The sequence below is a fragment of the Pteropus medius genome, unplaced genomic scaffold, assembly GCF_902729225.1.
Source record: "Pteropus medius unplaced genomic scaffold, Ma_sr-lr_union100, whole genome shotgun sequence".
Lineage (NCBI taxonomy): Eukaryota > Metazoa > Chordata > Mammalia > Chiroptera > Pteropodidae > Pteropus > Pteropus medius.
The window spans coordinates 15,916,194-15,929,539 of record NW_024349803.1 but is presented as its reverse complement, the minus strand read 5'-3'; the positions used below and the strand labels follow the sequence as shown (position 1 = coordinate 15,929,539).

At 48.3% G+C, this 13,346-nt stretch overlaps 1 protein-coding gene across 1 annotated transcript; it reads left to right on the top strand.

Annotated features, from left to right (window-relative positions):
- The first annotated feature begins 2,758 nt into the window (after nucleotides 1-2,758).
- CCK (cholecystokinin) lies at nucleotides 2,759-7,219 on the top strand. The gene is made up of 2 exons (XM_039836837.1): nucleotides 2,759-3,210; nucleotides 7,086-7,219. Exons 1-2 carry the CDS (start codon nucleotides 2,943-2,945, stop codon nucleotides 7,217-7,219), a joined length of 402 nt encoding a protein of 133 aa, XP_039692771.1. The 5' UTR covers nucleotides 2,759-2,942.
- The last annotated feature ends 6,127 nt before the right edge of the window (nucleotides 7,220-13,346 follow it).

The window sequence follows — 13,346 nt, the reverse complement described above, 5'->3', positions numbered from 1 at the left end:
CATTATGGTGTCGGCCCTGTTCATAACGCATCCCCAGTGTCTAGCACAAAGCAAGTGTTCAATAAACATTCAGTAAGTTTGGAGGGAAGGGAGTTAAGTAACTGACTTGGAGTAGGGGAGATCTCTGTAGCAGTGGTTCTCAAAGGGTGGTCAGGGAAACACCCCCAAAGGCATCTGAGAACTTTTTTAAACCGCAAATTCTTGCGCCCCTCTTCAGGTCTATTGAATCAGAAGCTCTGGGCGTCTTGGAACAAGCCCTTTGGGTGATTCTGCTCTATAACAAGTTTATGTTTGCAGACATGTCTTGGCCAAGGTCACCAATAAAACTAGTTTCTTCAACTGACCACACAAACCTTAGCAGCCCTGTGGAAAAATCACTGGAAAAAAATCAGCTGCCCTGGGGCAAAATGGTTGCCTCTAGGTTGTAGAAACATAGCGCCTTTAGGGTTTAGAAAGGGGAACGGAACCATAGGCGACTCCCCACCAAGCTCCCCTACCCACCCCACCACACCAAGACACCCCTCCTACACACACACACACACACACACACTGGCGCGCTCGCGCCCAGGCGTCTCCATAGTCCCTCCATCCCGGGCCCCTACAGCTGAGTACCGATCCTGATTTTGAAATAAGCACTTCAAATCTTTCTCTATGAGGAAAAGAAGGGGGAGGAGATGAGGGTCCCCAGGTGGGACTAGGGATGGAGCGACCCCCAGATCCCAGGGTGGGAGCGGCCTCAGGTAGAGCTCGAACAAGCTCTGCTTTCCTTCGTGACTCTGTTTGCCGTTGGTGCAATGGGTTTGGCAGAGCCTTTGCCATGACGCTCATCTCAAGCACGAGCTAGCGGACTCCAACCCCAGCGGCTTAAAGGCGAAGATGCATAGCGATCCCCACAGCGCACTCGCTCGGGGTCGCTCCGCTCCGGAGCCAGGGGCGCGACCTGGCAGGGAAGGGCGCACGCGGTCTCGGCGTCACCCCTGTTGTCCCCGGGCGGGTGGGTGACGAGGGGCGAGGTCCTGTCTCAAAGCCGAGCAGCCCAAGTGCTGGTGCACTGGGCCAGGTGTGAAGGACGGATGCAGATTCCGGCGGGGAACGGGGACAGGGGGACAGGGGTCTCTTTGGGACACTCGCTGGCGCCACTTGGCGACGAGGAGCAGCGAGTGCCGCGAGCAGGCGGTAACTCGGCCTGGAAGAAAACATAACCCCTTCCCAAACTTTAATCCAAGCCCAATGATGTCACCCTCATTTTACGACTGCGTGAACAGAGCCCCAGGTGTGGCCGCGGCCCTCTGACGCGGGGACACTTGCCCTTGGAATCCCGGAGACCTTCGAAGGCTTTTCAAGAGGCCGAGAAGAAAATGAAAACCCCTCCTCCCTTCCCGGACAGTGAGTGTCACTGTTCTAAAGCCCAGCAGCCGCCTGGGATGCTCAGAGAGGGGTCGACACCCTTCCACTCTCAGAATTACACTTTGCTGACACCCAACCCATCTCTAGTGTCCCCCACCAGTTTTCTTTCCGGCCCCTCGGGTCCCCTAAGGTGACTAAACGCGGGAGCAGCTTCCCCATTCCAGAGGCGATTCTTAGGTCTCCCATCCTGCAGAGCTCGGCTCTGGAACGGGCAAGGCAGAGGGAGCAGGACAGAGTTGGGGGAGGAAGCCTCGGACAGGGACAGAGCGGGGCCTACGCTGGACATCGGCCTGGGAGGGGCTAACCCGACTCCCCTGGGCCACGGCCCCCTATCTCCCAGGAGCCACCTCAATCGGTTGTCGCCCCAGCTGCCGCCCCCTAAGCACGTGTTGCTGCTGGTCTGCGTCAGCGCGCTGGGCAAACAGATGACTGGCGGGCACCATCGGGCGGGGCTATTTAAGAGGCAGCCTCCCGCTCGCCCACCTGAACTTGGCTCAGCTCGCCGGCTGCTCTAATAGAACCGCGAAGCCATCAGCGTCCTGCTCCGCAGGTAGGTTCCCTGGCTCTCCTACGGGAATCCAAGCGCCTAGCGACCTTGAAGAACTCTGTCCACGGTTTTGTGACCCTTCTATTTTATTTTTTTCTGTTTTTCGTGTCCTCCTTCCGACAACTCGAAAGACATCTCTTGAAGTCAGAAATTTCAGTGAGGGGATGGGTGGTTTGAGCAGCTTTGTTCTCATGCACGCAGCGCTGGAATGTCTATTTGCTGAGATTAGGGTGCACACTGGGATTTGCTAGATGCTGCACAGAGGTTCGGCGTACTTCGCAGTCTGTTCGAATAAACTACCAAGAGGTTTTAAGACTTAAGTTCATTTTCTAAATACTGCAGAACAATTCTTTGGAGACAGGTGTTTTAACTGCTCGCAGATGTAAAATGTAGCGGAGCTTTGCCAATCACCGAGAACAGAGCCCATATTTCTGATTTTTTAAAAACCCTACTTGTGCTTTGGTTTATTGCCAATTCCCATGTGCATCTTGAAGAAACTTAAAGATATGATTTTTATTTATTGCTCCCACATTTTACACCGTGCTTCTCTCCTCCTTCCTCCCCCCAATTTACTTCCCTATTGAAAGCTTCTAAGCTATCTGGGGAGGTGCTCCTTTTTTACAAGAGTCTGATTTTCTCCCTCGGAGTCTTCCCTTTAGATTTCCACATTATCTTTAATCTCTTGCTCTGCCAGTTAGCAGAAAAGAGACGCTCTACAAACCCTTCCTCAAACTAAAGAAAAACAGAAGAAATTCTTTCTGCCAATCAGGGCAGAAGACAGGGTCTCCGTCCGCCCCACAGGCGCCGGGTGTGGTTCACCCAAAAGATAAGCGATGTGCGCCCGGACGCGCGCCCTGTGCCCACCGGGCTCCGGTCTGCGCTTGGCGAGCCCGGGTGCTTGCACCCCGCCTGGCGAGTCTGAGGCTCCGCGGCTTTGGACTGAGCCCCCTTTTTCTGTAACCCGTGCGCCCTGACCCTCCCCGAGAGCATGCGGCTGCCCCACCTTTTCGTTCGCATCGGCTCCTCTTTGCTCTCCGCAGCCATGAATAGCGGCGTGTGCTTGTGCGTGCTGATGGCGGTGCTGGCTGCCGGCGCCCTGGCGCAGCCTGTGTCTCCCGCGGACCTCGAGGGCCCTGGGGCGCAGCGGGAGAAGGAGGCGCCCCGGAGGCAGCTGAGAGCAGTGCACAGGATGGACGGCGAGCCGCGAGCGCACCTGGGCGCGCTGCTGGCCAGATACATCCAGCAGGCCCGGAAAGGTACCGATGCCGCCTCCCCGTCCCTCCCCTCTGCCCCTGCGCGGGTCTCCCAGTCTTGACCCGGCTCTCGGGCTGAGGGAGGTGGGTAAACTCTCGAGAGGAAACAAAGGCGACACTTGAAGCTGAAAGGTTTTTTTCACTTTCTTTTCTCGAGTTAAACTGCCCTTGACAGTGCCAATTCTTGGACATCCTTTGTAGCAAACTGTGAGCGAATGTGGAGGACTTAATTTATTAGTAAGGGAAACCTTAAAAAGCTTTCTTTAAACTAATTTTTGGCACAAGGGTGCTGTTAAAGTTCAACACCAGATTATGAAGACATTAAAAGATAATTCCCAATCAAATTACGGATTCAAAAGGGTTTCACAGATCCACTAAATGCCCTCTCTTATGAATGCTAAGGAGCCACCCACATACTGACCCTGTAAAGCCCTTAGCAGGAAGTGATCAATGCTGAGAATGCTTGAGATCTGACTACAACAGTTTAAAAAGAAGTGACAACGTGTTGTCTTTCGCCAAAGTACGTAACAGAAGGAAAGAATCAGTAGCAGTTTTGAGTTCTTGGCAGTGTCTTAACACAATTAGCCAACAACGGGTGCGTTTGCGATTTTGCTGTTGGCGAGATGTTCCCAACTGCAGCAGGAACTAAACGAGCCAATTTTCTCGGCATCAAAGTCTTCCTCGGGGTGGTAGGTGATCCAGCAGCGCTCTGAGCGGCCTACAGATGGCCCTGTTCCTTTCCGGGGCCTGTCTCATCTGTAAAGTGGGGAGCAGGCTCGAGTTTGGCTCCGCCCCTCCCAGCTCTTCAGAGGGAGGCTCATGTATCTCTAGGGCCCTAAGGAATCAATGGGACTGGGGCGGTTTTTTTTCTATCAACTTTATCCACAGTGACACTGATTATGAACACACTGTTTTGTGGGGCAGGGTGATAAACTTCAACACAGCTAGACAGTAAAGCCACAGCAAACATTGCTAGAAGGGGTGCGGGGAGGGCCCCTTTCCCCTGTGGCTCACTTACCTCCTGGTGCCTCCCGGGCCTGGATTCGAACCTTAACTCCTGGCTTGACTAGACAAGGAGAAAATGGAGCACTTGTCTCTCCAGAGTGTTCTGTGGTTTCATGGGAAGGTGAGACCGGGACCTTTGTGAGCAAGGGATTTCAGAAGGAAGGAACAGAAGATGATTTGTCAAATGTCGTCCTCTCTTTTGGCAATTATCCCAATTACCATCTCCTGTTTTACTTTCCCGCTAATTAAATTGAAAGAAGTGGAAATAAAAATATCAGTTGATAGGGGAAGTCTGAAAACTTTGGGGGTTTCTGCTGATTATCTCTCTGAAAGTAATTTAAATATTTGTCCTTGGGTGGGGGTTGAATTTCAGCCAGACCAGTGTGAAAATGTATTATTTTTTATTGAGCCATGATCTGGAATCCACTCCCAACCTTCAGAAAAAATCCACAAGAAACAGTTCTGGGAAGCAAGTCAGTCATGAAACGATTTCCCCAGAACTGACACTTGACGGTGTCTTTATTCCGCAAACCTTATCTAGAAAGTTTTTCCTAGTGCTTCTCAGCCCCTTCTCCCTTTGTCTCTAGCCTGTAGTGCCCAACAAACGCAGGTGGAAATGGCAGTTATTTGGGGTTTAGGCTGCCAATGGCCAAGATCAGTGCTAGCTAGAAAACAATTACACTATTTTATTGGACAAATATGAACCAGGAGTAAATATTTATACACATAAATACTAAATAGTTTCTTTGACTATCTGACATATTTTGAGATCACATCAACTATATAATATATAGTTGATCAAAACTCTAGTATAAATTATGCTTAAAGATTCTAAATGAGATCATGTGCTCTGTGGGCAGTGCTCGAGAGTTTGTCATTAGGAATTGTCTGCAGAGCTTTCAGTGATCTGAGGAGGAGTAATTCCACTGGGTGTGGGGGGCTTCTAGTATACGCCTGTCCCCCCTCCCCCCGCCCGCCCCCGTGCCCAGCAAAGTCCCAGGGCTACATCCACATTGTCTCTTTTCGTTCCGACAATAGCCTTGCACACACAAGTCCTATTATCCTCCTTTTGTCAATGTGGAAGCTGGGCTTCTAGAATCGTGACTAACCTACATGAGGTTGCACATCTAGCCAGCAGCAGGGCTGAGTCTAAGTCCTGCCCTCCCCACAGGGTCTGGATGCCAGTTCAGCTTCCCAGCTGTGCTGCCCATTCTGGGTGTTAAAGTTTAAAGGGGCCAGGCCCTTCAGTTCAGTTCTGTAAATGGGTTGTAAGTCCCTACTTGGTGTGGGGAAGTAAGTGAGCAAAGACTCGGTGTGTCATGGGGAAACTGTGTAGCAAACACATCTTGAGCGGCTGAACGCAGTGCCCCCAACAACAACCCAAGCTGCTCGCTCGCATCAAAGCTGCCACTGTCCCTCTATTGGCTGGTACTCTGGGTCGCATCTCATCCTTAGAGTGGGAATTCACCATCTGGAGCAGGAGGATGGATTCGATTTCCATGTGACTGTACAGACAGCGGGGTCTGCAAGTTTTGCTGGATGCGAAGACTAATATTTCGCCTGCAAGGGGTTGAACGGTTAAACAGCGGGGGCTGTTCTTCTTCTGCACAGGCTGGAGGTTCACTGCAACAGGGCTGGAATGTGCTGGGTCGACTCTTAGTTCCAGGGCTGGGAAATGATTTGTGGGCGGGGGGAGAGGAGGAAAGGGTAGGGACATGGTCCCGCATAGTTGTTTCTGGTTTTCGATCTAGCCAGATTTCTTTGACTAGCTAAGACAGAGTAACTGCTTCTGCAGTGGCATCATCAGTAAACAAGGCATAGTCTGACTCCGTGGAGCCTGTGGGCAGGAGCTGGCAAAGGCAGCCTCATGCCAGTGTCACGAGCAGTGGGGGACACAGTGGCCCCTAATACCATGGGAACCACTGAGTGGCTCTCTACCACTCTACTCTTGAAGCCACCTAGGCTTTGCCCATCGAGGTCCCTGAGGGACATTTCTTGCTCCTTAGTTTGCACAAGAGATGACATTATACTGATTTCCTACCCAGGAGGTCACTGTGATCTATGGGCAAGGATTGTGTCCCATGCCTCCAAAAAAACCCCCATCTCTTCATGGCCCTGCTCAATCAATGTGGAGTACACACAAGAATCATCTTGCTTCTAAGGACTTAACTCCATCCCAAAGGCCCATTTCAGCTTCAGTGATTGCATTTTGGTGAAAATGGCATAATCAAATTACCTCTTTAGTACCTCCCTGCCCAGCTTTCTTCAAGTGTTACTCAAGTGCTATGATTTTAATCTGACATTTTCCTTTTTCCTAAGAACATTTTTTGAAAAAGAAGGTGGCTTTCAAATTAATCATTCTAAAACAGTATTTATTTAGCAATAGGACTTGATTCCGGTTTTAAACCACTCCAACATCAAAATATTGTCATCACATTACCTTAGAGGCAGGTATGCTCAGAGGTAGTAAAGGGTAAACTTTATAAATGGGTAAATGCTAGAGAAGTCCTTGGTGGGCTTCTGCGGAGGGCCAGCTACAGAAGGAGACACACTCTTGGGAGTAGGAAAACCTAGGCAGGTCCAGCTGTCAAAAGCTGGAGTCGACGAATCCAGTTAAATCTTTACTGATCGCAAACCACACCCACAACTAGTAAATATTGCCCTCTCTCTGTCCAGTTACACAGACGTGGGTCCTTCTCCTCTTGTAGATTTTGGTCCAGCAATCTCACTCTTGATAGCTCTTTGGTGCTTTTAAGAAGGTGCACCTTCCATGTCGTCTGGCTTTTCCCCATAATGTTCTCCTTTACAAAAGGAACTAGCTCTAGATGCTCTAGATGTAATAGCTCTGTTTCCTTCCTCCTTGCCCCTTGTAGCTCCTTCTGGCCGAATGTCGGTGATTAAGAACCTGCAGGGCCTGGACCCCAGCCACAGGATAAGCGACCGGGACTACATGGGCTGGATGGACTTCGGACGGCGCAGCGCGGAGGAGTATGAGTACCCCTCGTAGGGCCGCCGCCCAGCTCTGCGCCCCAGGACCACCCTTCCGACTCAGAGAAGGCAGAATAACAAAATAATCACACTCATAACTCATTGTCTCTGAAGTTTGGCATTTTAAGCGTCTATTTATTAAGTTCTCAATGTGAAAAGTCTGTAAGATTTTTCTGGCGCAGCCACGCAACTCAGCAGAATTGTACAAGTGGAAGACAAAATGTGTCCCTTGTCTGTGACTCCTGGTCCTAAAGTGTTGCTATGCTATTAAAGTGATTTCATTCTGCGCCATTGTCCTCTGTGTCACCCGAGGGCGAAGGGCCCCAGTCAGTCCTCAGAAGGTTCGAGGAGGGAATCCCAGTTGTAGATGGTCCCAGACAGGGCTTGAGAAATGAGGGTGGGGCGTAGAGCTCACGTCTGTGCTGCCGGTGAGGTGGCCGGTGAGGTGGCCGGTGCCAGGGCCTTCTGTGTCAGCTCCGTGGTCCAGCCCTGACCACCTTGGGCCCTGGGCCTTAGCTGGGAGTCATTGCAAAAAGAGAACTCGCATTTCTTGGAGTGAGTGCCCATTTGTCGGGGTGAAGCCTAGAGTTGGCAGCTTGGAACGGAGCCACAGTGGCATGTGTGGCAATTTGTGGTGGCTTTGAGCGGACCTGACGGAGCTTACTGGGCCTAAAGGCCTGTTCCCCTAACCCTTTCAATGCCACCACTGAATCCCCGCGGGTCCCGTTCTTATCTCTGTGCCCCCTGCTGACACAGTGGCCCAGGAACCAGGACATATAACCCGGCTCTTTCTCAGCCCTTCCTGAAGAAGCAGGATAGGCTTCTGCAGCCAACCTGAGCACGCCTCGCAGAAGAGCCAGCAGCTCCCCAAACTCTGCTTTAACGAGGCCTGAGGAACTCATGCGCAATCCCAAGGCCACGATTCCCCCTCACTCCTTCCACCCCATGTACTCCTCTCCACCCCGCTCCTTTGCCAGCAGCTCTTCCTACATCTCACCAGCTTGCAGGACCTGCACCCTAGGCCATGCCCTCCTGCGGCAGTTCTGGCCGTTTGCTCCCTCGGCTCTGCTAATTAAGACTGTTTTATAGGTTCTTTGTTGTTCATACATAGGAATTTACAAGCTGAAAGGGGCAACAGATGTCATTCTGGCCCAACACACACCCTTACCATACCCCTACTCCCATTTTATAGCTAATAAACTTGCCCCGGACCACATAGTGAATTAGTGATGGAACCCGCAGCCCTTTCCGGAATTCACTCCTTGCCAGGCTGAGACATAACCAACTTACCTGGTGGTCTGGCTTAAGAGGCCTGGCCTGCCCTGACCTATGACTACTCAAGTCTCAACATGGGCAGTAGCCAGAGGGTAGACAGAATGCACTTTCTCTGTATTTGCTTTACCAAAACCTGACCACAATACATCTCTCCTGTAAAATGAGGACATCTTTGCACAATGCACCCCAACCTTATTTCTCAGGTTCAACCAATCATAGGTAAAAAGAAAGGGAGGGTGGAAAAAAGGTATTCCACGTTCATTCTTTTAACAAACGACACAAAACGCCATCCTTTTTTCTTAGCTCAAGTTTGAAGAGCCGAAGCAAAGGATCTTGACAGCTTAGCTAGATCTTTAGGTACCTTGAGTATTTGTTTCTCAGCATCTTCAAATTATTGCTAGCCCTGAAGATGAATAAATCAGAAGTCAAGACGATTCCTCACTAATTTCCCCTGGGCTCTGGGTTCTGAAAGGATTTATAAAATTGATCTGTTGGTGTCTGCCTCCTCCCGCTCTGAGTTGTGTCCTCCTGGAGAACCAGGATCAGGGAGTCCCAGACGACGGAGTGCCTGCCCAGATTCTCCACCATACCCGAGGCTCTCATGGACCGACGTCCCCCCAGACAGCCTCGTCATCACGCCCACCTCTCTGACCTCCTCCCTTACAGCCATCCCCCATTCAGTCATTACATTCCAGTCTCACTGCCTCCCTTGCTATTCCTTGAAAACACTAAACTCAGTCCTACCTCAGGGCCTTTGCACCTGCTATTTCCTCTGCCTTCCTCCAAAAAGCATGACTGGACCTCTCGGCTCATTTAATGCCAACATTACCTGCTCAGAAACCGTCCTATCTTCTCTGACAAAGCTCCTCTCTTGTTCTTTATCCTTTTCTCTGATTTACCTTTCTTCTCAGGCTTATCGTCACTTGGAATTATATTATTTATCTATCGATTTATTGGTTCTGTCTCACCTATGAGGATGTCAGCTCTGTGAGGGCAGAGATTTTTGTCTGTTTTGTTTATTGCTATATTTCTAACACCTACCTCAGTATCTGGCACATAGTAGATACTCAGAAAATACTTGTTAATTAATTAATCAATTAATAAGGGGTAAATATGGCTAGATCCCTGCTATTCAGGTTACAGATTGGTTTTAAAAGCAGTTTGGTCAGACGATTTCTTTTAAAAATCAGAGAGGTAAAGCAGGCTCGTGACACAGCCATGTCCTTCCAAGATAGGCGTAAGGGCGAGAAATCGGAAAGCAGACCACACACACACACACACACACTAGCTGACAGCATGTATGACATCCATGGAGAATGACAGTATACTTTAAACTACATCTCACTCTCCAGACACACACACACACACACACACACACACACACGTACACGCACACGCACACGCACGCACATGCACACACACACGTCCAGCTGTATTTCTTTTGCTACAGTTAAAATCCAGGAAGAATAAAGCAATAGCAAAGGAGAAAGGAGAGTTGATGGATTTCATTGCATTTACTCAGAATATCAGAGAAACGGTTCACAGTGAGGAGCTGTTAAAGAAACGAACGAACATCCAGTTGGTGGACTAGTCAGCAGTTATTTAATGGGTATGATGATGACGGAGGAACATGGGAAATGACCATGATCCATGTAAAGTGAAATTGTCCTCTGATTACATTAAGTTTATTTACTTTTAATGAGATTATGTGAAAACGAAGACAGTCATGTTAGGGTCATAAGATCATAGATATTTTTCTTCCTCTTCTCTGAACTTCCTATACTATTTGTAGATCATCCTTTTTTTTTTTTTAGATCATCCTTATAACAACTATAGCTCACGTTCTCCAGAGTCTGCCAGTCTACAGAGAGACACGGAGTCGTAAGAAAAGCCATAAAACTTGTTCTTCTACTTTCTTTACCAAAGAAACACTCCCAATTATCCCCAGATGATTTCGACAGTCACTAAGGCTTGTCACCTATATGGCCAACCACAGTGTCCATTATTTTGCCTTCCTTGGTTCCTTCTTGCTAAGGCCATGAAACTCCCTGAAGATGCCACCTCTGCTTGTGGAGATAACAGTATTCTAGCTGCTGTGCCTACCCCCAGGTTCAGGCCCAGTGTCTTCTGGTAGCTTCTGTTCCTCAGTGTGGGAGTCTGGGCCACACTACTGTCATTTTGTTCTCACTGGCTCTCAACAGCTCTCTGTATGGCCTGGTTGCCATGGGAACTTCTCTAATAAGCAGTTATCATCAAAGATACCAGTTGCCCCAAACAGGTAGCTGTACTGCCTTCCTTGGTTATGGAAGTCCTTTATTCTGCTCACAAGTTTCTAGAAACATCACTGGCTTCTGAAAGGCAGCTTTGTATATTTGAAGTCTCTGCATTTACTTTGTAAATTGAAAATGGTAGTTCGAGTCACGTGGGTGGTCCATTATTTACACCCGGTGGTGGTTACTTTACATTCAGTAGGGTAGGGATGATGCATAGGGGCCACTAGTTCAGCATCACCCTTCTGTCTGAAGAATTTAATTTACGGCAAGTCTGCTACTATGAATTCTCTTAATTTTTCTTCATTTGAGAAAGCCTTTACTTCCCCTTCATCCTCAAAGGATATTTTCACTAATTTTAGAATTCTAGGTTGAGTTTTTTTCTTTTGTACTTTAAAAATACTGTACCACTTCCCATGGCCCCCATGGTTTCTGAGGAGAAATCTGCAGTCATTTAAATCATTGTTTCCCTTTAGAGAAGAAGTCATTTTTCTCTGACTGCTTTCAAGGTATTTTCTTTGTCTTTAGCTTTCAGTAGTTTGATTATAATGTGTTTGGATGTGGATTTCTTTGAATGTATCCTGCTTGGGGTCTGTTCAGCTTCTTGAATGTGTAAGTTTATATCTTTCATCAAACTTAGGAAATTTTTAGTTATTATTTCTTCAAAATTTTTTTCAGCATCACTCTCATTCTTCTCTCCTTCTGGAATTCCGATGACACAAATGTTAGACCTTTTGTTGTTGTCACCCATGTCCCAGAGGCTTTGTTTACTTTTTTCTCTGTGTGCTTTACAATGGATAATTTCTATTTCTCTACCTTCTAGTTCGCTGACTCTTTCTCTGCCATTTCCATTCTGCTAATGAGTCCATATAGTGAGTTTCTTAGTGTGGTTTTTGAATTCTTCAGTTCTAAAATTATCTTTTGTATCTTCTATTTCTTTGCCGAGATTTTTCTATTTTAACATTTCTTTCAAAGATGTGTGCAAATGCTTGTTTTTGAGCACTTGTATCATAGCTGCTGTAAAGTCTTCGATAATTCCAAAATCTGTGAAATCTCATCATTGGTAACTGTTGATTGTCTTTCCGAGGAAAATTTAAAACTTCATGGTTCTTTGTATGCTCAGTAATTTGGGATAGTATCCTGGAGAATTTGAATATTACATTATGAGACTCTGGGTTTTGTTTAAATCTTATGAAAAAAATGTTAATATTTTTGTTTTAGTGATCAATCTGGTTAGGTTCAGTCTGCAAGTTCCAACCCACCTTCCATGGGCTGTGGTTCCAATGACAGTTCAGTTTTCAAAGTTATACTGCTCTTTAACTCCATGTCAGGTGTGTGCCACCCAGTGACGAGTCTGAGCATTACTTCAGCTCTCAAAGTCCTTGGTCTGCTAATTAAGACCTGATCCAGACATGGCACAACTGGATGAGCTCCAAAGTCACTTTCCTGAGCTCCTCCCTCTCTGCAATCGCCCTAGTACTTTCCAGTTTCCTGGGGCTCCTCCTTTTGGTCCTTCGCCCATAAACTTGGGAGTCTGGTTACCTTGATCTGCCACACGTGTCCATGTTTGAGCCCATGTTCAGGTCCAAGTGGCAGGAGAACAGAAAGAAAAAAAATAATGGAGGTTGGGAGCTCTCTTGGGATCACAGCTCCTTTACCCAGAGATTAAGATTCCTTCCTCCGAGTTTGGCTCCTGCCGGTCTCATTACTGGCTGCCACCACTGCAGCCGTGGGTTTGCCACGAGAGAGCAAAGAAAGAGAAGAAAGGAAAAACTGGGGGATGTTCGCTCCCTCCAGCCATGAGGAGTTTCCTTTCTCACTTCTCAAGCCAGAACTGAAGGGCTCCTGATGGGGCAGCCTGTGCCCCAGATCCATTTCCAGTTTCCAGCTACGTTCAGTTTACAAGGAGCACCACCCACAGCCTTCAGGGCCTGCTCTGCCTTCTCTCAGCCTGCCAGGCCTGGCAGTCTCTGCTGGAACTCTAGGATCTTGATGAAATATTGTCTCGAGATGTGCTGAAAATTTTAAACCCAGTCATTCATGGCACCAAGCTATTCTATAAGAATGGGTGGCTTATTTTATTATCTTAATTTTTTTATCCTTTAATGTGACTCCCCAGCGGCTTCTGGTTTGGAAAATCTCAAGAGAGAACCAGAGTTACTGACAAGTGGAATGTTACAACTAATCAAACTCCAGGACTAGCACCTTCTCTACCATGGCCCACATGCTGGTGTGGGCAAACAGAAGCAGGAACAAACAGTGAGAGTTCAGGCCTTACCTGCCCAAACGCTTCTGGCCCACAGCCAGAATGACCTCAATGTTTGATCTTTCTCTAAGTTCCATCCTGGAAAGGATTCGACTGCTTCTAGCATCAGCCTGTGTGGATGGGCCCTTCACTGGCCCAATAAGGAACAAGGAAATGTGCCTGCATGCCAGGCGCTAAGTCGATGCGGCAGGTACAGAGACTCAGCCAAGTGAGAGGTTTAGAAAATCAGGTCCTCAGATAACGTCTTTTCATTCAACATCGTTCGTTACGACATCGATGAAGGGGTAAAAAAACATCGATTCCCAGTGGGGCCACTGTCCCTGTGGAGTGCGTAC